The following is a 22,870-nucleotide window of genomic DNA, read 5'->3' on the forward strand; positions in this document are numbered from 1 at the left end:
GTTATTTGATAAATAGGTCTTCAGTTTTAATGATGCCAAAGACACGACAGTCACAATGATTAACCTCTGCTGCCAGGTAGGTACTGTTAAGGTGTATGACTCAAGTGGTTATGACACCACCCCAGAGTTTCTCTCACAACTCACCTCTCTCATCTTTTCCAGGGACCATCCCTTACCTCCCTCATCCACCCCACTGACATACAAAATTACAGATGGGTATCCTTTCTTTTCTGTCTGACATTAACAATATTGCCTGTCTAGTCAAACATTTCAATTAAATCATTCAGTAACTATATTTTTACACATCAACCTGCTCAACCTGTAACCTGTAACCTGTGTGTTTGCTTGTTTACTTCTCTGTCTCTTGCCCTGTTCCCTTTACTTTGCTCTTGTTCTCCAGGACCTAAGGGTTCTGCCTAACACCCAGAAATGGATCCACCTGATGTCATCCATTACCAACCACCCTCCAACTTTTCATTACATCATATACAGTTACTGTTATTGTCATGTTGTCATTATCTGCTAAGAAATGTTCTTGCGCTATCATACTGGGCACATCATGTGAGATACACAGATGAACTAATAACACTAGCATTACAAACACTCAGAGCAAACAGAGCAGCAGTGCCTGGACTCCATCCACCAGAATTAAGTATTTCAGGCTATTATTGCAATGTGAGTGTAGAGAAAATCTGTGATAGTAAATTGACACACCTGTACCAAAATAAATATCTACGTTTATATATTTCAATCTTTAATATTGGCAGGTTGGTTTTCACAGCTGTTTCACAAGGTGTTAATTATTGTAAATTGTAAGTTATCCCTTGATGGTATTCGTTAGTTCAACATTATTCATTGTTGTATCCTAGGACCTACAATATATATATTCAACCACAAGGGTTTACTAATGAGGTATACATTTTTTAAATCATAATAGAGGATTACTGAATTAGGCCAGCTTAAAATGAAAACATGCCAGCCAGACAAATTAATGTATGGGCGGCAGGTAGCCTAGCGGTTAGGAGAGTTAGGCCAGTAACCGAAAGGTTTCTGGTTTGAATCTGCGTGCTGACTAGGTGAAAAATCTGTCGATGTGCCCTTGAGCAAAGCACTTAACCCTAATTGCTCTGGAAAAGAGTGTCTGCTAAATGACTAATATGTAAGAATCAAATGTATTTGCGTATGAATGGATTGGAAATTAGCTGACTTTGTGATCCAAGGTAAGTAATGTGTGTGGGGTGGGGGGGGGGCATCAAAACATCATCTTTTACCCCGATGCCTGTTTATTCATAAAAGCAGATGATGGTAAATATCATTAATCACAATGGTTAGCCTATGAAAATGAATAGGAAAACAAAAGCTTATTAATAGGACTACATTTTCCTAATTGGGAACAAATATAACGTGGAGAAAAGTCAATGTATCCTAGTCAATCTATTGTTTATCAAATCCAGACTAAATAAAGGCCTTAATGTGTATCAAATATGTAGGCGATTGTGGGTTAAATCAATGACAAATATAGCTGAAATGTTCAGGCTTTATCATGATCTGTCATCATAAAAGGCTGGGGTGTTTTCGGTTCCGTTTAGACTAAGGTTATGCGTTAGAACGCAACTGCACTGAAATGAATAGCCTGATTCAATGTGATTCTCCTGTGTAATAAAGTGTTTCTGGTGAACTGATTGGTCTATGGATAGACCCATACCGATTCTACCTTTTTGGTCTTTTGTGGTAGGTATAGCCTACCACTAATATTCGAAATTACAGAGCATTTAATTCAACCATATTTTCCTGTGATGGTGACACTTGCTTTTAATTAAAAAATTAATGTTTTCATAAGCCTATTGGTCCACCAAGAAACCATGTTGAGGCTGAGCAGGACCTTCGATAGGCTAGTAGACTATGCGGGAATAATCGGGGAGGTAATCATTGTTATAGCCTAGATTGCTTTACATAATCTGGACCGTTGTTTTTTCTAAGGCTAAGCAAACAAGGGGTAGCATATGCTTTTTACCCATCTCTATAACAAGGTTTAGGCCCATATCCCTCAATTCGAGCCCTGCTTTTAACCATAAGACATCTCCACAGAAATGTATAACCTAAGGATTGCATGGTGACAGTGATTGTGTCTGTTAAACTGGGAACTCTGGGGAAAAAACGATTGAAAATCATTGATTTTCAGGTCAGAGAAAGATGCCAGTTTCTGACTCTGATGACGTTCAAAACTATTTTTCCCAGTCTGAGCTCTTCTGAGTTCCCAGTTGTCTTGAACACACTGAAGTCGAAAGTCAGAGATTGCCGAATTCCGAGTTCTTTTGAATGCGCCACTATAGACCTAGGTTACGTCTTATTTCTGAATAGGGCTATCTCCAACAAAGAAGCCCCTGTGTCTGTATTGATGTGAGAAATAGGCATACAGTAACTACACAGTAATGGTGGCTGGCTGCGATATCAACTAGCCTAATCATTTTTGTATTAAGGTGATCAGCCTATTTTAGCTAAATCGACAAATGAAATTGAATTGATTACTCTGGCAATTAAATATATTTTTATACAAAATCATACACGTCGATGTTTGTAAGGCGTTCATGGTGAGCTCTTTAATAATAAACTAAACAGACACAAACTAACCCGTGACGCGTAACACATCTAGACGTTTTTAAGGCATTCATAATAAACTTACAAGCAAACTGACACATGACGTGTATGTGTCAAGTGACGTGAACGCGTCAGCAGTTTGACGCCTTAGAAAAAAACTTGTCTCCATTAACAGTGTTAATTCATGGCGGTATTTTATGGCCCTATGAGGATGTTAGGTGACTTGGTGAGAGGTATCAGTAGCTTCACGAGGATAATTATGGCCCTTATCACCCCCCATAAGTCTCCTTGTCATGGGCATTTTCTCAACTGGTTTGATCAACTCCTGCATCCTCTGTCCTCTCTCGCCTCCTTTTTAAAAAAGGTCAAAGGTTATCGACAAGGGGCGGCGAGGAGAGGGAATGTGGACGAAAATGCGCTTGTATGAAATCTACTCCACCCGTGCGTCATCAGGTAAATTATGTTTACAGGGATCTCAAAATAAATGTGTAAAGTGATAAACACTAAGTTAGTTGTGCAAAACATTTTATAGATACATTGATAATTAACATATTGTTTTGAAACGTGCGTGCTTTTCTCCTCCGACAAAACAAAAACGAATTCAATGGGGGTGTGGCTGATTTCCAAATTTTCTGCAGACTCATGTAGGAGGAGGTTGGTGACACCTTAATTGGGGAGGATGGGCTCGTGGTTATGGCTGGAGCGGAATGAGTGAAACGGTATCAAATACGTCATGTCGAGGAGGACACTCTTCATTTTGCCTACTAAAGAATTGATGTCTCCTTGACTACTTATTGATTTCCAGGTCATAAAGGAGAGAGAGTGAAGGACAGACTTTTCTAAATGAGAAAAGGCCTTGGTTACCTTGTCCCAGAATGCACCGCATGGCATACAACTCACGGGCAAAGTATGTAATGGGCGTTAATACAGATCAAATAGAGTTGACCTGCTAATTTCTTAAAGTATTTCTGACATCAACAGCCTTGAGTCTCCAAGAGGAAAACGTCTAAACGGCATCATTGGGAAGTCCAAACTCGGACGTCACCCTCATTGAAGTTGAAATGTAAAACAGTTAAGGTAAGGTTTTAGGGAAGAGACATTCCAAGGACGCAAGAAATCGCTGACCGCGTCCAAGAGCATTCTATGCCCAGTGCGCATGCGGGTGGAGCGCGTCTTCTCATTATGACAGCTAACGTTAGCTGTAACCTGAAAGAGGGAGTTCAGAAACGCTGTGGAATAGAAGCTAACGACTTATTGTTTACTGCAATTATTTCACGCTTATAGGGAATCCGTAAACAACTGTTATACTAAACGTGTTTGGTAAGTCATTGAATTCGTGTTATAGTTCTGTGTGCATGTTTTCCTCGATGGCCTCCTCCATGCTAGTTTGCACAGATAGCAGGCTAGCTAGTAGTAACTGTTAGCTACTTCTTGCTGTTTGAGTACGAACGGTCCTCTGTGATTGTACCGGTTTGCTGCCACAACTGGCCTACCACGGCAACATTGGCGTAGGTATTCCCATAAAGTTGTCCCGCCGTAACTCGATGTTTAACTAGTACAGTACTAGTACTGCCAACATTTGAAGTTAGCTAACTTACGTTAGATCGCTAACGTTAGTTACGCTATCGTTGTTGATAGTTAGCGCGTTAGCCATTCTCTCTTCGATAGCTTGATATTTTGATTGTGAAGGATATAACGTTAGTAATTAGATTGCTACCTACCTAACCAATGCTTGCTATCTCACTGCTAAGGTTTGCCAGCATCATGATAGCAAACTAGCTGTTTACAACAACTAACGTTAACTAGGTGGTACGGTCGGGCTGTTGTAAACAGCTACTATAGCTTGCTATCATAATGCTTGCAAACCTTAGCAGTGAGATGCTAACACACAAACCTAAAATTCCGCAAGATGTCGACTGTGCTGCAACAGAGTGAACAAGCTAGGGCCTTGACAAATCATAGGACTGGCTAGTTTGTAACTACCTCAATGTCAGTTATCATATAGATTTTTAAATCAGAAATTCCGAAATGGTCTGTAGCTACTATTTTACAAGTTAAGGGTAACAAAGAGGGGTTGTTATATGGTTCTGGGCTGCTGGGCAACTACAGTTTTATCACTCTTCAGACAGCTGCATGGCTGGCACACAAACGGTGGTCACCCCTTTCATTACCCACCCGATCCCCTAGTTAGGTGTACAGTTGAGCCCCACCCACTGCAGGGGCCATTAATGTAGGGCAGTATGATGAACCATAGAAAAAGGCATGTGTGTATCAAGAGGGGCTCAGTCTTTTTTTTTTTTTTAAACAGGATGTTCACTATTTATGTTGATTCAGGGATGCACTTGACATTTTGATTAGGTTCATTGTTTGAGCCAAAACACACATGCATCTCAATCCCTGCAAATGAGAAGTGTGTGCGCCTAGCTTCTTTAATTTATTCTTGAGTTATAGTGATCTACCAGAAATTGGATATCATTCTGGTTCCTTTGAATCTCAACTGCCTCTGCCCATGCAGTACTAGTTGTGTTTTGGCAAGGTCAGAAGTTAGGGAGTTGAACACTCCAGAGGATGAGGATGTTTCATTCAGCGTTGAAGTGCACTGTCAGGCTTTGTCTTCCTGGCAGGCAGCATTTCGACCTACATTTTGTAAAATAACATTTGGAGCATAAATGTGTTAGTAAAGGTGTTGATTTAGGCCTATATCATTTCTCATTTCCCTATATTTGGACGCTACTCCTTTGCTCCCACCTTTGAACTTGAAGTCTCTAGATATTTCCTGCCAGCACTGCTCTTGCCTACAGAACCCCTTTGGTTATGGTGTTTGTAAGAGGGAGCATTTACTAATTTGTCATCTCTGGGCTCAGATAGCCTCACTCAAGTTTATATGCATTAATGACAGTACTGCCCTGGATTATTCTCAACATGGTTGGTAAAGCAGAAGAGCAAGCCAAGCATTGAAATTACTCAAGTGAAACTAGTCACTGAAAACATAAATTGGGCTTGTAATGCCACACAGCATATTCTCCCCCAACATTGCCCCTCCTCTCAGTGGCCAGGGAGACACCAGTGTCAGTGCGATTCCCTCTACCCCTCCATCGCAGAATCAATAATCTGAACATAAACATGCTGAGCCTCCTCAGGCTACAGCAGTTGAGTATATTGTGTGTATGGCACATGTACTGTTAAACATGGACATATGCAAGAGGCTTTGCTCAATAATGAAAATTGTTGTAGGACAGACATAGGCCTAGGCCTACTAGATGTGACAGACAACCTCTGTTGGGAACTCACGAGTGAAAGAGTGCTGTATGCCTGACCTTCTGGGAAGTAGCCATTTTTATCAGATCTATGTTTTGACTGAAGTACACTCTCAGCTACCCTGCTCACCCTGGTTTTAATTTCATATTTTTAGTTTCCTTATCTAAAACAGAGTACCTGACTATCCTATGTTGTCAATTGGATATGGGGAGTGGTGGGCCCAAATTGCTGGAATAGGCTAGGTAGAGTTTTGCTATGTCTCTGGTGTGTGAGCTCATTCTGAGAGGAGGTGATTGTAGGGAGGTGCAGTGTGCACCCCAAGGCATTGCACACAGGAGCTGGTAAAATGTCTGCAGTCCGATGGCAGAAGGCCTGACGAGTTTCAAAGGGAGACAGCCCTAGATGCTGCGGCTCAGCAGTGGTGTGGTGGGGACCATAGATTATGGTGTACTGAAGTTGTTAACTTACTCATGCAAACAGTCCTACTTGATCTGATGTGGAGGGGAAGTGAAAAAGGGACTTTGGCTGACTTTCAAGTGCCTTTAGAAAGCACTTTGTTCTGTTGGCCTGTGTTGTATGTTCAACTGAGGGGATCTTTGGGTTGGGTTCTAAACACCACCACTCTACATCACTGGTTCAGGTGCTGTTATGGTGTTTTGATCAGATGGATGGTGTGCTTCCTTGTTCTCAGCCTAAGGATCATTTACAGAGGGTTGGGGTGGCTTTGGACTGAGAATTCTATTTCTAACCTGCCTACCTACCTGTAACCACAGTCATTCTGTCTCACACATTCCAACCTTGCCCTTTCCCCACCACCTACAGTGTTTTCTTCTGCTTTCGAGTTCCCCTTTTCCATTACTTACTCATTGGGTACAGTGGATTCGGAAAGTATTCAGACCCCTTGACTTTTTCCACATTCTGTTACGTTACAGCCTTATTCTAAAATTGATCAAATATTTTTTTCTCATCAATCTACACACACAACCCTATAATGACGAAGCGAAACAGGTTTTTAGATTTTTTTTGCACATTTATTAAAAACAGAAATGCCTTATTTACATAACTATTCAGACTCTTTGCTATGAGACTTGAAATTGAGCTCAAGTGCATCCTGTTTACATTGATCGTCCTTGATGTTTCTACAACTTGATTGGAGTCCACCTGTGGTGAATTCAATTGATTGGACATGATTTGGAAAGTCACACACCTGTTTATATAAGGTCCCGCAGTTGACAGTGTATGTCAGAGTAAAAACCAAGCCATGAGGTCGAAGGAATTGTCCGTAGAGCTCCGATACAGGATTGTGTCGAGGCACTGATGTGTGGAAAGGTACCAAATAATTTCTACAGCTTTGAAGCTCCCCACGAACACAGTGGTCTCCATCATTCTTAAATGGAAGAAGTTTGGAACCACCAAGACACTTCCTAGAGCTGGCCGCCTGGTCAAACGAGCAATCTGGGGAGAAGGGCCTTGGTCAGGGAGGTGACCAAGAACACGATGGTCACTCTGATAGATCTCCAGAGTTCCTCTGTGGAGATGGGAGAACCTTCCAGAAGGACAACCATCTCTGCAGCACTCCACTAATCAGGCCTTTGTGGTAGAGTGGCCAGACGGGAGCCACTCCTCAGTAAAAGCCTCATGACAGCCCGAGTTTGCCAAAAGGCACCTAAAGGACTCTGACCATGAGAAACAAAATTCTCTGGTCTGCTGAAATCAGGATTGAACTCTTTGGTCTGAATGCCAAGCATCAAGTCTGGAGGAAATCTGGCACCATCCCTACAGTGAAGCATGGTGGTGGTGGTGGTGGTGGCAGCAGCATCATGATGTGGGGTTGATTTTCAGCGGCAGGGACTAGGAGACTAGTCAGGATCGAGGGAAAGATGAACGGCGCAAAGTACAGAGATCTTTGATGAAACCCTACTCCAGAGCGTTCAGGACATCAGACTGTGACGAAGGTTCACCTTCCAACAGGACAACGACCCTAAGCACGCAGCCAAGACAACACAGTAGTGGCTTCGGAACAAGTCTCTGAATGTCCTTGAGAGGACCGGACTTGAACCCAATCGAACATCCCTGGAAAGACCTGAAAATAGCTGTGCCTCAATGCTCCCCATCCAACCTGACAGATAAGATCTGCAGAGAAGAATGGGAGAAACTCCCTAAATACAGGTGTGCCCAGCTTGTAGCATCATACAAGGTTGTAATTGCGGCCAAACGTGCTTCAACAAGGTACTGAGTAAAGGGTCTGAAAGCTTATGTAAATGTGATATTTCAGATTCTTTTAATACATTTAGATTAAGGCTGTAACGTAACAGTGTGGAAAAAGTCAAGGGGTCTGAATACTTTCCGAATGCACTGTAAGTCTACTCAACAAATCTCTAATGCAGAAATGGCTTTAGTACCAGGCCACAGTTCCTACAGTACCACCTGTCTGTCGGCCCTAGGCCTATACCCTTTCTCTTCCCCGCAGGACTGTGACAAATGTAGTCCTCTCTTTCAAGAGAATACGGCATATGCATCATCTCATGGGCAAGTATACTAGTCGTTCATTAATCTATTGATTAACCTTCTATACATTTGACAGATTTTTTGATTTAGCAGAGATTCCACAGTGTTCATGTTTCCAGAGAACTCCACAGTGGACTGTCCATCATTGGATTTAGCATACTAAAGAAACACAGAGACTGCCTTGTGTATTACCCATGATGATAACCTTGCTTATTTTGCATGTTAAAAAATGCTTCTAACCTCTACACAATATTTATGCCTCAAACCACATTAATTGATTCTGTTTAATGGTATCAAGCATTTGCACTTGTATGTTACTAGCTAGTAGGCTGTGTCCTCTGATAGCCGTAGCCTTCTGTCAGAGGCAGGGTTTTCTGGGCTGCTTTTACGGGCCCCCCAGCCTTACAATCTTGTCTGTTTTCCTCGGGAGCAGCCATCCACAAAGAGCCTTTTGTGTTATAGAATGCTCCAGGAAATCATTTAAATTTAATGCGTTCTGTCTGGTTTGTGTATGTGTGTGAAGAAAAAGAGATTTGCATATTCTTTTGTGCTGTGAATAATACTACCAGACGCTTGTGTGTGCGAGAGTAGGAGTTTTCAATTCTTTAAAGGCCGTCCCAGTATGGGGCCAGCTGCTGAAGATGGCTTGAAGCTCTCTTCCCCCCCCCCACCCCTCTTCTCTCTTTGCTGTCATTCTCAGCCAATGGAAGTGTTTCTACCTTCTCTTGACTACTGACAATCCAATTCCTCTGTCCATGTGTGAGCTAGGATTCTGCCAGCTATGCATCCACAGGAAATGGGTTCTTTCCTGCTCTTTATCTGAATTCCTCTCAGATATAGAAATGGTACATTTTCCATGCTTATAAATCTACTCCAAACTGCCCTCTATGTAGCTCTGTCCTGAATGTCTAGGACTCATTTCCCAGTGTGACTGATCCCTCTTCTCTCACTCTTCTGCAGTCCTTTGCCTCTCTGCGTGAGCTGGTAAAGATGAAGCCAGACATCCACACTCTGGCCCATCACCTGAAGCAGGAGCGGCTGTATGTGGCCTCAGAGAAGCAGCTGATCCAGCGACTCAATGGGGACGTACTGAAGACTGCTGAGAGGCTGTACCGTGCTGCCTGGATCACCAAGCAGCAGAGGATCAACCTCGACCGGCTCATCCTCACCAGGTCAGCATGGTGCCCCCACAGCTACTGTTACACCAGTGTACTACATTGATCCAATTGTAGAATAGAAACAATGGGCAATTTAAATTGTCCTGCACATTGTCCTGCATTTTAAATTGTCCAGCAACGTGTGACCGAGTTACCTTTTTAAATGAACTATTAACTTAGTAGTCCTGAAGTAGGATTCCACACTATTAAACTGTCTTATCTTCCTGATGTGATCATCTTGTTTATGGTAGATCCTGCCAAATACAAACACGGTGCATGCCAGACCCAGCTGAGTATTATTTAGTTTAGCAGGTCAAAAGGGAAATTGCAAGGAATCAGAGGAGTCCTGTGATCAGCAAGAATGTCATACAATTACATGTCACTCCAACCACTAATCAACAGCCCATTGTGGCCCACTGTTGCCCAATTCCAGCCCCTGGTTTGTGGAGCCTTCTGCTCTTGTAATTAAAGCTCTCTTTCCTACAGTGCTGAGGCTTCCCCGGCCGAATGCTGCCAGCATGCCAAAGTGCTGGAGGACACACAGTTCCTGGATGGTTACAAGACTCTGGGCTTCCAAGAGAGCATCTATGGGGAGTTCCTGGGCCGAGTGCGGGAGAATCCCCGGCTGGTGGCCTCCTGCCTGGTGGCTGGGGAGAGGCTGAACCAGGAGCACACACAGGGGGTCATTTACACTGTCTTCACCTCACTCTATGGTAACTGTATCATGCAGGAGGATGAGAGCTACCTGTTGCAGGTGAGCAGCCCGGACCTCTTCTGATTTATACACTATAAACATGCTAGTCACACTCAAAGTCCACAGCAGCCACCTGTTACTAATACTATTACATATCCCCATAGGCAGTGTGATCAGGCAGTTAGTTTCTAACCTCTGCACTGCTAAAACTGATGGTAACAGTGCTGCTGTTTCTATAAATTCCAGGTCCTGCGATACTTGGTGGAGTTTGAGCTGAAGGAGAGCGACAACCCTCGGCGGCTGCTGCGGCGAGGCACGTGCGCCTTCAGCATCCTCTTCAAGCTCTTCTCTGAGGGGCTGTACTCCGCCAAGCTCTTCCTCACCGCCACCCTCCACGAGCCCATCATGCAGCTGCTGGTGGAGGACGAGGACCACCTGGAGACGGACCCCTCCAAGGTGACAGAGCGCTTCACGCCGGCCCAGCAGGAGCGCCTGTTTGGGGAGAAGGGCTCGGAGGGCTACAGGCAGAAGGTGGCGGCTGCTGTGGAGGCCAATGAGGCCAAGCTGGTGACCCTGGTCAACAAGTTCATCGGCTACCTGAAGCAGAACACCTACTGCTTCCCCCACAACCTGCGCTGGATTGTGTCTCAGATGTACAAGACGCTGTCGTGTGTGGAGAGGCTGGAGGTGGGCGAGGTGCGGACCATGTGCACGGACCTGCTGCTCACCTGCTTCATCTGCCCAGCCATAGTCAACCCTGAGCAGTATGGCATAATCTCAGATGCCCCTATCAACGAGGTGGCTCGCTTCAACCTCATGCAGGTTAGTGGAGGAGCCAACAGATTCATACAGCCACACTACTCTTATATTGACAGCTTAGAGTACAAATCCTGTTTTAACTGTTAGATAATAAGACAAAATATTGTTACCTTTTGTATGTATTCTAATCATTATCTTTGTCCTGTAGGTAGGGCAGCTTCTTCAACAGTTGGCAATGGCTGACGGTGATGGAGACCCCAGGAGGAAAAACAGTTTGGCCAAGTTCGATAAGGTAATGTCCTCAAACACACATCTTAATATGGAACTGGTTTGCCCATGGGGGAGCTTTCATTACATTCTGAATACATGTTTTGCTTCTTGCCTTAATATTGAAGTTGACTGTCTGGTTGTGTCACCTCAGAGCTGCGTAGCTGCCTTCCTGGATGTGGTAATCGGAGGGAGAGCTGTGGAGACGCCGCCCATGTCCTCCATGAACCTACTTGAAGGCCTCAGCAGGACTGTGGCGTACATGACACACAGTCAGCTGCTCTGCCTGGTACACTGCTGATCTGACTGTTTCAGAGTCTGAATGTTATATAGTTAGCCTAGCCTAAGAATTGTATACACCCATGTTTTATACAGGCAACAGTAGAGATTCCTATGATACAGAAAATTTACATGACATGCCCAAACTTGTCAGACCAGAAAGAGGCATTTCACACAGGTTGTTGAGAGTGCCGTTATGTTTTAAGGACTGGTATTAGGGTTGCAAAATTCTGGTAACTATCCCAAATGTCCCAGGTTTTCCAGAAATCCTGTTAGTAAAATTCCAGGAATCAGGAGGGAATAAGCAGGAACCCTAACTGGGATGTACCATACTCAAGTATACAAAGTAGTCTCACATATTCCTGGAGTTACAGTACAGTGGCTCCTCCCTTAGCTACCTTTCCTTATAACAGTGTGATAATCAACAATTACCCTAGCTGTATTCTGCACATTAGCATGTCTCAAGCTCCACTTTTAGTTTCATTGTAAAGCAGAGCCCTGTACTTATCACCTGTGGCATAAGTTCTCCACCAGCTCAGCTATTCATGCGTTATTAAAAACATCATAATTAGGTTCCACATAGAGACTAGGATGTGAGAGTATTAAATTAAGTAAATCAATCATATGGTGTTCAGGTGGACTTTGTACGGAGTGTGATGGCAGGGGACCACCTCCGGGAGGAGGAGCACATACTCCTGGAGACCCTAATGGCCAACGTGCCCCAGTCCCGCACAGTGAAGAGCAACAGTCTGGAGCTCACCCCCTCCAACACCCCCCAGCTTTCCCCAACCACCACCCCCGCCAACAAGAAGAACAGGAACTTAGGTACCTACCTCAGCTATTGTTACTGTGCATGTGCAGCCACTGGCTTTCTGACAGATAGAATTACATACTGCTTAATGATGTACGATGTTCATCTCCAGTACTTGTCATTCCCATTATAGGATGTCTTTTCAATAGTGAATTTTGCTGAAACTGATGGCACCAGTTGGAGAGTTCAGTTTGAATCTACACTGAAACCAGCTTTACTGTATTTATGTACTAACTATAGGTTGTTTCATTCATGGTAATAAATAAGCAGTTTGCTGGAGTTGTAATGGCTGCCTTAAAAAGCCCCTGTTATGTAGGAAGCTAATGAGGTTCTGGGACTGTTCTACAGGTAATCAGCAGCTTCTAGATTGGAGCTCCATTCCAGAAATGACAACCAATTAAATGACCAAATATAAATGAACCGTTTTTAATTGGTATGGATGGAGAAATGTATACCTTCCTCCATTAGAAATACATTCATTAAATGTGAGGGCACAACATCCTCCGCCATGAAATAAGCCGCTTCAAGCTGCCCTAAAATATTAACCTTTTTAAACTGTTTTATACTGTTGCTGCTAAATATTTGCCCTGTATACTCTTTCACCCTCAACCTTCTTCCTTCCGCCTTTGCTGCCAATGAATGACCAGGACAACAGTTAGCAACGTCCTGGGACTCCACAACCACCACCCTGTCTGCACACATTCCATTAGTTACACCTTTTGGTGGGTAGCCTGGCAGCCCTGTGAGGCTGACTAGAACTAAAGCGTGTGTTTGTACCACTGCCAGTCATGTACCACTGCCAGTCATAAACATACAGTAACAGCCATGCTTATAGCCATGTAGCTGCAGTCCCACTGCTTCACCACCAGATAGAGCTAGATGTGCTCTTGTCCATGTTGTTTTGACCATGCCTGCTTCGCCCTGTTCTTTCGTCTTGTTGACATCGTTTATATCCAGTTGTCAGCTGAATGTTTTCAGGCACATGCTTTTGGCTAAAGAGATATTGAAGTTGCTCATGTTGGGATCGTGCATCCCTCTGAAAGTATTGCACCATAACCATTCTGTTTACATCTGGCCCTTCCTTGGACACTGTTAACAAACCTCCAAACGAGCTTCAATGCCATACAACACTCCGTCCGTGGCCTCCAACTGCTCTTAAAAGCTAGTAAAACTAAATGCATGCTCTTCAACCGATTGCTGCCCGCACCTGCCCGCCCGCCTAGCATCACTTCTCTGGATGGATCTGACTTCGAATATGTGGACAACTACAAATTCCTAGGTGTCTGGTTAGACTGTAAATTCTCCTTCCAGACTCACATTAAGCATCTCCAATCCGAAATTAAATCTAGAAGCAGCTTCCTATTTTGCAAACAACGCATCCTTCACCCATGCTGCCGGACATACCCTCGTGAAACTGACTATCCTACCGATCCTTGACTTCGGCGATGTCATTTACAAAGTAGCCCCCAGCACTCTACTCCGCAAATTGTATGCAGTCTTATCACAGTGCCATCCGTTTTGTCACCAAAGCCCCATATACTACCCACCACTGTGACCTGTATGCTCGTTGCCTGGCCCTCGCTACATATCCGTCGCCAAACCCACTGGCTCCAGGTCATCTATAAGTCTTTGCTAGGTAAAGCCTCACCTTATTTCAGCTCACAGGTCACCATAGCAACACCCACCCATAGCATGCGCTCCAGCAGGTATATTTCACTGGTCATCCCCAAAGCCAACATCTACTTCGGCCGCCTTTCCTTCCAGTTCTCTGCTGCCAATGACTTTAACGAATTGCAAAAATCATTGAAGCTAGAGACTTATATCTCCCCCTCTAACTGTAAGCATCAGCTGTCAGAGCAGCTTACCGATCACTGCACCTGTACACAGCACATCTGTAAATAGCACACCCAACTACCTCATCTCCATAGTTATTTTTTTGTTGTTGCTCTTTTGCACTCCAGTATCATTACTTGCACATCTCACTTCAGTGTTAATGCTAAATTGTAATTATTTCCCCGTTATGGCCCATTTATTGCCTTACCTCCCTAACCTTACTACATTTGCCCTCACTGTACATAGTTTTTTCTATTGTGTTATTGACTGTATGTTTGTTTATCCCATGTGGTGTTTTTGTCGCACTGCTTTGCTTTATCTTGGCCAGGTCGCAGTTGTAAATGAGAACTTGTTCTCAACTGGCCTACCTGGTTAAATAAAGGTGAAATAAAATAATTAAAATTAAAAAAAACAGAGCACAATGTAGGAACAGATTGTCATCCTGTAGAAATCCATCAGGTCGGTCATTAGAATGGTATGCATGCCATGTGCAGATTGTGATGAGTGTGGCTGCATCATTGTGTTTGGCATGCACTTGTAATTTGTGAACCTGATTGGATGCAGTCATTGACCTGTATTACACTGCACAGGTTATACAGCACAGGTTATCTAAGCAGGGCCTAGCAAAATATTCAGTCTCCATTAGGAGAGATTCATTGATTTTTAAATGTGAGATATTCATGAGTCCAATACTTCTTTCACTATGCAAAACTGAAAGGTTGGGAGCAACTAACAGGTTGGGAGCAACTTACAGGTAATCTAACTAGCAAAGCAGTCTCTATGTAGTTGTGTGTATGCGAGTCTGTACTTTCGGTTGTTTTGTAGTTAGTATATTGCCTACTTTTTGCTTTTATTTTTATAGTTGAAACCCAGTCTTTTGCGCACTCTGAATTTCTGTTAATGAGTGAATATTAGAGTAACTCCTTGTCCCCTGCTATCCCTGAATCTCTGTTATTTAGTTAGCCTCATCCCGTCTGTCCCCCTGCTCCCCCAGCAGCCTCCCGCAGTCGCAGCCGTACTGAGCTGGCCCAGCAGGGGGAAGCAGAGGCCAGCTCCATGGAGTCCCTGCAGGAGGTGATGCCAGAAGAGGTGCTGGTGATCTCACTAGGAAGCAGCCCGCAGACCATCCCCGGCATGATGTCAGAGAATGAGGTAATTAAGGAGCCTGGATCATGAAGATTAGTTCATAATGGAGATGTGCTGTAATACAGTTCCACACAATAGTGGAAATCAAAGATCAGTTACGTTTACATATACTTTCATATAACAAATGTATTTGTCATTATTGGAAGCCCACATCAAGAGCAGGATGGTAGTAACCAGTGCTGTTCTCAGGTGTTGACCGTGCAGCAGACTGATGGAGCACAAGGGTACACTCCTGCAGACGACACCAAGCACCATTGCAAACCAGACAAAACCCTGCGTTTCTCCCTCTGCAGTGACAACCTGGAGGGTATCTCAGAGGGTCAGTGTGCTAACGGCCCACATCCCTTGTTAACTCAGTAGTTACTACAGCAACACAACAGAATGTGTTCAATGTTTGACCATGGAATTAGGTTTATAATAGATGTTATTACAGTATCTTATGTAAACCACAGTAACTGTTAATGTACCACAAAAAGAGGATTCAGAAGAGGACTTTGTAATCTGATGCATTGTAGTTAGAGATGTCACAATGTAATTGTTTTCTTTGCACAGGTCCGTCCAACCGGTCTAACTCTGTGTCGTCTCTGGACCTGGAGGGGGAGAGTGTGTCAGAGCTGGGAGCTGGGCCATCGGGGAGCAATGGGGTGGAGGCTCTACAACTGCTGGAGCATGAACATGGTGTGTTGTGAGGAGAAATCAGCTACACTACCGGTCAAAAGTTTTAGAACCCCTACTCATTCCAGTTTATATATTTTTTTTTAAAACTTTGTTTTGGCTTATGGTAGGGAAACTAGCATTAAATTATCTGGCAACAGCTCTGGTGGACATTCCTGCAGTCAGCATGCCAATTGCACTCTCCCTCAAAACTTGAGACATCTGTGGCATTGTGTGACAAAATTGCACATTTTAGAGTGGCCTTTTATTGTCCCCAGCACAAGGTGCACCTGTCTAATGATCATGCTGTTTAATCAGTTTCTTGATATGACACACCAGTCAGGTGAATGGATGATCTTGGCAAAAGAGAAATCCTCACTAACAGGGATGTGAACAAATTTGAGCGAAATAAGCTTTTTGTGCGTGTGGAACATTTCTGGAGTCTTTTATATCAGTTCATGAAACATGGGACCAACACTTCACATGTTGCATTTATATTTTTGTTCAGTGTAGTTAGGACCTCTGTGTCTTATAGGATGTATGTATCTATCTATCTATATCAGCAAAAAAAGGAAAGTCCCTTTTTCAGGACCCTGTCATTCAAAGATAATTCGTAAAAATCCAAATAACTTCACAGATCTTCATTCCAAAGGGTTTAAACACTGTTTCCCATGCTTGTTCAATGAACCATAAACAATTAATGAACATGTATCTGTGGAACAGTCGTTAAGACACTAACAGCTTACAGACGGTAGGCAATTAAGGTTACAGTTATGAAAACTTAGGACAATAAGAGGCCTTTCTACTGACTCTGAAAAACACCAAAAGAAATGCCCAGGGTCCCTGCTCATCTGCGTGAACGTGCCTTAGGCATGCTGCAAAGAGGCATGAGGACTGCAGATGTGGCCAGGGCAATAAATTGCAATGTCTGTACTGTGAGATGCCTAAGACAGTGCTACAGGGAGACAGGACGGACAGCTGATCGTCCTCGCAGTGGCAGACTACGTATAACAACACCTGCACAGGATCGGTACATCCTAACATCACACCTGCGGGACAGGTACAGGATGGCAACAGCTGCCCGAGTTACACCAGGAACGCACAATCCCTCCATCAGTGCTCAGACTGTCCGCAATAGGCTGAGAGAGGCTGGACTGAGGGCTTGTAGGCCTGTTGTAAGGCAGGTCCTCACCAGACATCACCGGAAACAACGTCGCCTATGGGCACAAACCTACCGTCGCTGGACCAGACAGGACTGGCAAAAAGTGCTCTTCACTGACGAGTGGCGGTTTTGTCTCACCAGGGGTGATGGTCGGATTCGCGTTTATCGTCGAAGGAATGAGCGTTACACCGAGGCCTTTACTCTGGAGCGGGATCGTTTTGGAGGTGGAGGGTCCGTCATGGTCTGGGGTGGTGTGTCACAGCATCATCGGACTGAGCTTGTTGTCATTGCAGGCAATCTCAACGCTGTGCGTTACAGGGAAGACATCCTCCCTCATGTGGTACCCTTCCTGCAGGCTCATCCTGACATGACCCTCCAGCATGACAATGCCACCAGCCATACTGCTCGTTCTGTGCGTGATTTCCTGCAAGACAGGAATGTCAGTGTTCTGCCATGGCCAGCGAAGAGCCCGGATCTCAATCCCATTGAGCACGTCTGGGACCTGTTGGATCGGAGGGTGAGGGCTAGGGCCATTTCCCCCAGAAATGTCCGGGAACTTGCAGGTGCCTTGGTGGAAGAGTGGGGTAACATCTCACAGCAAGAACTGGCAAATCTGGTGCAGTCCATGAGATGCATTGCAGTACTTATTCCAGCTGGTGGCCACACCAGATGCTGACTGTTACTTTTGATTTTGACCCCGCCTTTGTTCAGGGACACATTATTCCATTGCTGTTAGTCACATGTCTGTGGAACTTGTTCAGTTTGTCTCAGTTGTTGAATCTTCTTACACATGATAAGTTTTCTGAAAAATAAACACAGTTGACAGTGAGAGGATGTTTCTCTTATTTATATATATAAATACCCCCCCCCCCAGAGGTCCTTACTACAACTGCACTTGAAGAAACGTTCAAAGTTCTTAATTTCCCGTATTGACTGTGATGAACTGTCTTTTCTCTTTGCTTATTTGAGCTGTTCTTGCCATAATATGGACTTGGTGTTTTACCAAATAGGGCTATCTTCTGTACCCCCCCCCGCCCCACCTTGTCACAACACAACTGATTGGCTCAAATGCGTGAAGAAGGAAAGAAATTCCTCATAAAGCTGGTTGAGAGAATGCCAAGAGTACAAAGCTGTCAAGGCAAAGGGTGGCTATTTTGAAGAATCTCAAATATAAAATACTTTTTTTGGTTACTACATGATTCCGTATGTGTTATTTCATAGTTTTGATGTACAGTGTAGAAAATAGTAAAAATAAAGAAAAACCCTTGAATGAGTAGGCGTTCTAAAACTTTTAACCGGTAGTGTGTATCAATGTCAGGGATTGTTAAATTGAGCCGTGATAACTTTGTCAATATTTCTAACCCCCAGCCACCACTCAGGACAACCTGGATGACAAACTGAGGAAGTTTGAGATCCGAGATATGATGGGCTTGACAGATGACCGGGATATCTCTGAGACTGTGAGTGAGACCTGGAGCACAGACGTGCTGGGCAGCGACTTTGACCCCAATATGGACGAAGATAGACTGCAGGAAATAGCTGGTAAGACATACAGTACCAGTCAAAAGTTTGTACACATTCCAGGGTTTTTATTTTTACTGCATTCTACATTGTAGAATAATAATGAAGACATCAAAACTATGAAATAACACATATGGAATCATGAAGTAAACAGTGTTAAACAAATCAAAATGTATTTTATATTTGAGATTCTTCAAACTAGCCACCCTTTGCCTTGAATGACAGCTTTGCACACTCTCAGCATTCTTTCAAACAGGTTCACCTGGAATGCTTTTCCAACAGTCTTGAAGGAGTTCCAACATATGCCACGTGTGTGTGTGTGTGTGTTATATATTTATTTAAAAAAATATATATTTTTTGTTCAGTGTATTAAGGAGCTCTGGGGGGGGATGTATGTATGTATGTATGTATGTATGTGAAACAATATCCCAAATCAGCAAATAATGTTTACACCAAATCCTTAGACATTTCTTTTTCCACTGAACAAAAATATAAATGCAACATGTGAAGTGTTGGTTTCATGAACTGAAATAAAAGATCCCAGAAATGTTACATATACTCAAAGCTTATTTCTCTCAAATGTTGTGCTAAAATTTGTTTACATCCCTGTTAGTGAGCATTTCTCTTTTGCCAAGATAATCCATTCACCTGACTGGTGTGGCATATCAAGAAACTGATTAAACAGCATGATCATTACACAGGTACACCTCGTGCTGGGGACAAAAGGCCGCTCTAAAATATGCAGTTTTGTCACACAACACAATGCTACAGATGTCTCAAGTTTTGAGGGAGTGTGCAATTGACATGCTAACTGCAGGAATGTCCACAAGTTATTTCCAGAGAATTTAACATGAATTTCTATACCATAAGCTGCCTCATGTCGTTTTAGATAATTTGGCAGTACATCCAACCGGATGCATACAACCATGCATATATTATGACAACATTTTGTGACGTTCTGGACTTCGGTGAGTTTTTTTTGGGGGGGGTTGGTCGTGCACACAAAACGTTCTGGAGGCAAGCTGAAGGTCTGAGTCGAATTCTACGCCCCTTTATCGGTGATTGGTCAACAGTAGGGGTTCTTCAAAGTCTTGTCATTCAATGAGAGACGACACGTTTTCATTGAAAAATAATGCACCGAACATCTTAGATGTAAAATCACGCAAAAAAATGTATTCGGTTAAAAACGTCAAAATTAATGACAGATTTCTTGACTTAGATTAGTTCTGACTATTTTGGAGAAGTGGCTACGGCGTTTCAAAATGGCCAAACAGTACTATTGCTGCTTTTTTTCTTTTCGTTTTTGAAGAGAAGGTCCTTTTTAAGGGAGTTTGCGAGCACACTTGTTCGGTTAGCCAAGTTGGGCTTGGCAACAGCCGAACTGAAGCATGCTGACGCCTTAAGACATCAGAATTGTTCATTTTATTCCATGCAAACCTCTTTCTCTCTCCCTCTCTCTCATATATTCACTCAGTCTCTGCAGTCTTATTGACCTTGGTTCCTTCTCATTTGCATCCACCATTTTTCATTGCTCGGAATATGGCGTTGGGGGACTTTTCCATCATTAAGTGAATTTACAACGGTTTCCTTATGTGTTTTCTCCAAGGGATTGGGTTATGAGATGCACATTAAATATCCATTAATACCTCATTATCCCACTGATAAGATTACCATGATAATGAGGCAGACATTCTAATTGTTTCACTTCTTGTTGTGCCACTCATTTAATCATCCACCTGAAAGACAAGTGCTCTGTGCCTCTACCTTGAAGACTGTAAACATGGACAGCAGGGTAGAGCTCTCCTGCCGCAAGGAAGGGCCCTGCCCCCGCCCTGCAGACTGTTGCTTGGGCGCTGTCACGCACGTGCGCCTGTGTGTGTGCTGTGAAGTGGAAACATGGCATACCTGGGAGTGTGGGTACCACGGGTCGACTCATGATCCGCACCCCGGCCACCATACTCCCACTCACACCTGCTAGCTCTTTCCCCTCCTCCGCATTCTTCCGCCTTGTTAACCTGCCGCAGCATCCCAAATCGAAATGGAGGGACGTCGTGTGGAGGACTTTGTGGGAGGGTGGGTGAGGGGTAATTTGGTTGTGAGTAATGCCCGGCTTAATCAACAGCTCAAAGTCATGGCTCAGGAGGCGGCGTTGGGGTGAGATATTACCATTAACCTTTGACCTTTGGCACAGTAGTGTGTGTGTGTGTGCGCCTTTGGGCCCAGCATGAAATGCCCGTGACCCCAGGCTTTCTCGCTCTGTGTCTGTCTGTGCGTGTGTGCTCAGGGGCGGCTGTAGAGAACATGCTGGGCAGCCTGCTGTGTCTACCAGGCTCCGGTTCAGTGCTGCTAGACCCATATGGATCCACCATCTCCGAGACCACCAGCGAGGCCTGGAGTGTGGAGGTCCTGCCCAGTGACTCAGGTGGGTTCAGTGTGGAGAAGGGGATTATAGGGCCTGAATGGAGTCTCCTGTCTATTTCACAACTTTCTACACACATTTTCCATCAGTTTCTATGTAGATTCATTTTCTTGTCTTCCTCCATGCACTGCATCTGCATGAGTCACTCCAGTAGGTGTGTGCACGGTATGAATCTCCGTGTGTGTGTGGGCGGACATGCCAGGTGTGGCGTCCTCCAGTTCCAAATCAAGGAAGTGGGTGCAATCTGTCATGTTTGTGTGCACTAGCCTGTCTATCAGGGCACATCTGCCTGTGACAGTATAAGGCAGCTCTGGGCTTCCCCAGAGGAACCTCCAGGTGTGTTTGCACCTGTAGTGAAGGAACAGTCGTGAGGAAATGTGCAAGGAGTGCTGTTGTCTGCGGGTGACATCCTCTCACAAATCTGTAGGCTTTGCAACCCTCTTTGGACAGTGATTCTATGTATGGACATGTGCTGAGCAGTTCCAGCACAGTGTGAATGTGGTCCCATTGCAGCAGTTACAAACCATACCTTATGATGAACAGCAGGAATCATATCAATCTTGCACTGTCTGTTATTTAGTTAAAACAAGGTTAACCCTTATGTTAGATTACGTAAATCCCCTTGAAAGTCAGTGTTTCATGAATGTCAATTGAGTGCTCTAATAAAAGCATAACTAGTGTTTCTTGGGAAAGCCCGGACTCTGTTAATTGAAGTACACCGTTGCAATATGTGCAGTGTTAAATTGACATGCGTGAGTGTCTTGATTGCTTTTTGTTCCGTTTGCTGCCCCTGTTCTCCTCTGTAATAGGGCTATCTGATGCTCACCTGGAGTTGAGCGCTTGTTTCATGGCTAGGCAGCAGAAAACTACACTCCAAAGAGCACTTCACTAGCACATTATTACTAATGAGCATGCAAATGACTATGGCTGTTACTATGGAGCCTCTGGGTTAAGCTGAACAGCTCCATTGGGCAGCCACAAAATGGGCTGGACTCGACTTTCTGTTTTTCTCTGTCAGTTGTAGATGGTTTGTTTTCTTTCGTGCATATGAGCTTTTCTTAGCTATTACTTTGTCCTCCCAGAGAAGGGAGAGCAAACATACAGCAAGGTGTACATTGGCTCCATTGGCCTATTTTAGGCTGCCTACTGTATGTAAGAACTAACCACATTGACTATAACGGGGTGTGACTGCTGTGTGTGTGTGTGCCTCCTCCTAATCCCCTCCAGAAGCCCCAGACCTGAAGCAGGAGGAGCGTCTACAGGAGTTAGAGAGCTGCTCAGGGGTGGGCAGCACCTCTGATGACACAGAGGTCAGAGAGGTCAGCTCTCGGCCCAGCACCCCAGGGCTCAGCGTCGTCTCAGGTACCCTGCGTCTGTCACTCATTGAAGTTGTGCGGTTACACCCTATACATCAGGTTTCATTACATATAAAACACATAGTGGGAAATCAAGTAAAAGCAACCTAACCAGTCAGTTACATAGAATACATGCAGGCTAGTTTAAAACCATGTTGGGAGTTGTCTGTGTTAGTTGGAAAACCGTCAAATAATGCTAAATAGCCAGGACAATCAGGTCGGTGTGAGAGTTTGGCAAGGACACAGAGGTTAACCCTGGCACTCTGTACTGGTAGCTCAGGTGAACAAGCCGTGCTGACATGCTTGCCGTAGCATCCCAGATTAAGAGGACTGGGCTAGTGCCCATGGCTGAGCTCCTATAGGAACATGTCCCAGAGGGGCCGGGCCGATGATAGGCTCTGTCTGATTATCACTCTTACTGCTGCTATCTGTCACCATCCCCACCCATG

At 44.2% G+C, this 22,870-nt stretch overlaps 1 protein-coding gene across 8 annotated transcripts in view; it reads left to right on the forward strand.

Moving 5' to 3' along the window:
* The first annotated feature begins 2,980 nt into the window (after positions 1 to 2,980).
* The window catches only part of LOC106585543 (GTPase-activating protein and VPS9 domain-containing protein 1), a 30,078-nt gene continuing 10,188 nt past the window's right edge, over positions 2,981 to 22,870 (forward strand). Inside the window, exons 1-14 of one of the 8 annotated variants that reach the window (XM_045707159.2) lie at positions 2,981 to 3,051; positions 9,325 to 9,536; positions 10,008 to 10,275; positions 10,462 to 11,037; positions 11,183 to 11,266; positions 11,396 to 11,530; positions 12,156 to 12,345; positions 12,979 to 13,053; positions 15,162 to 15,316; positions 15,500 to 15,629; positions 15,863 to 15,988; positions 18,495 to 18,668; positions 20,932 to 21,069; positions 22,297 to 22,428. In XM_045707159.2, coding sequence (XP_045563115.1) covers positions 3,022 to 3,051; positions 9,325 to 9,536; positions 10,008 to 10,275; positions 10,462 to 11,037; positions 11,183 to 11,266; positions 11,396 to 11,530; positions 12,156 to 12,345; positions 12,979 to 13,053; positions 15,162 to 15,316; positions 15,500 to 15,629; positions 15,863 to 15,988; positions 18,495 to 18,668; positions 20,932 to 21,069; positions 22,297 to 22,428 — 2,425 coding nt within the window. In that variant the 5' untranslated portion in view covers positions 2,981 to 3,021. Of the gene's footprint in view, positions 3,052 to 3,281; positions 3,676 to 3,742; positions 3,919 to 9,324; positions 9,537 to 10,007; positions 10,276 to 10,461; positions 11,038 to 11,182; positions 11,267 to 11,395; positions 11,531 to 12,155; positions 12,346 to 12,978; positions 13,054 to 15,158; positions 15,317 to 15,499; positions 15,630 to 15,862; positions 15,989 to 18,494; positions 18,669 to 20,931; positions 21,070 to 22,293; positions 22,429 to 22,870 lie in introns of those variants that run through there. The other 7 variants (XM_045707158.2, XM_045707165.2, XM_045707160.2 and 4 more) reach the window with 7 other exon arrangements.

Source organism: Salmo salar, chromosome 24 (genome assembly GCF_965601325.2).
Source record: "Salmo salar chromosome 24, fSalSal1, whole genome shotgun sequence".
Taxonomy (NCBI): domain Eukaryota; kingdom Metazoa; phylum Chordata; class Actinopteri; order Salmoniformes; family Salmonidae; genus Salmo; species Salmo salar.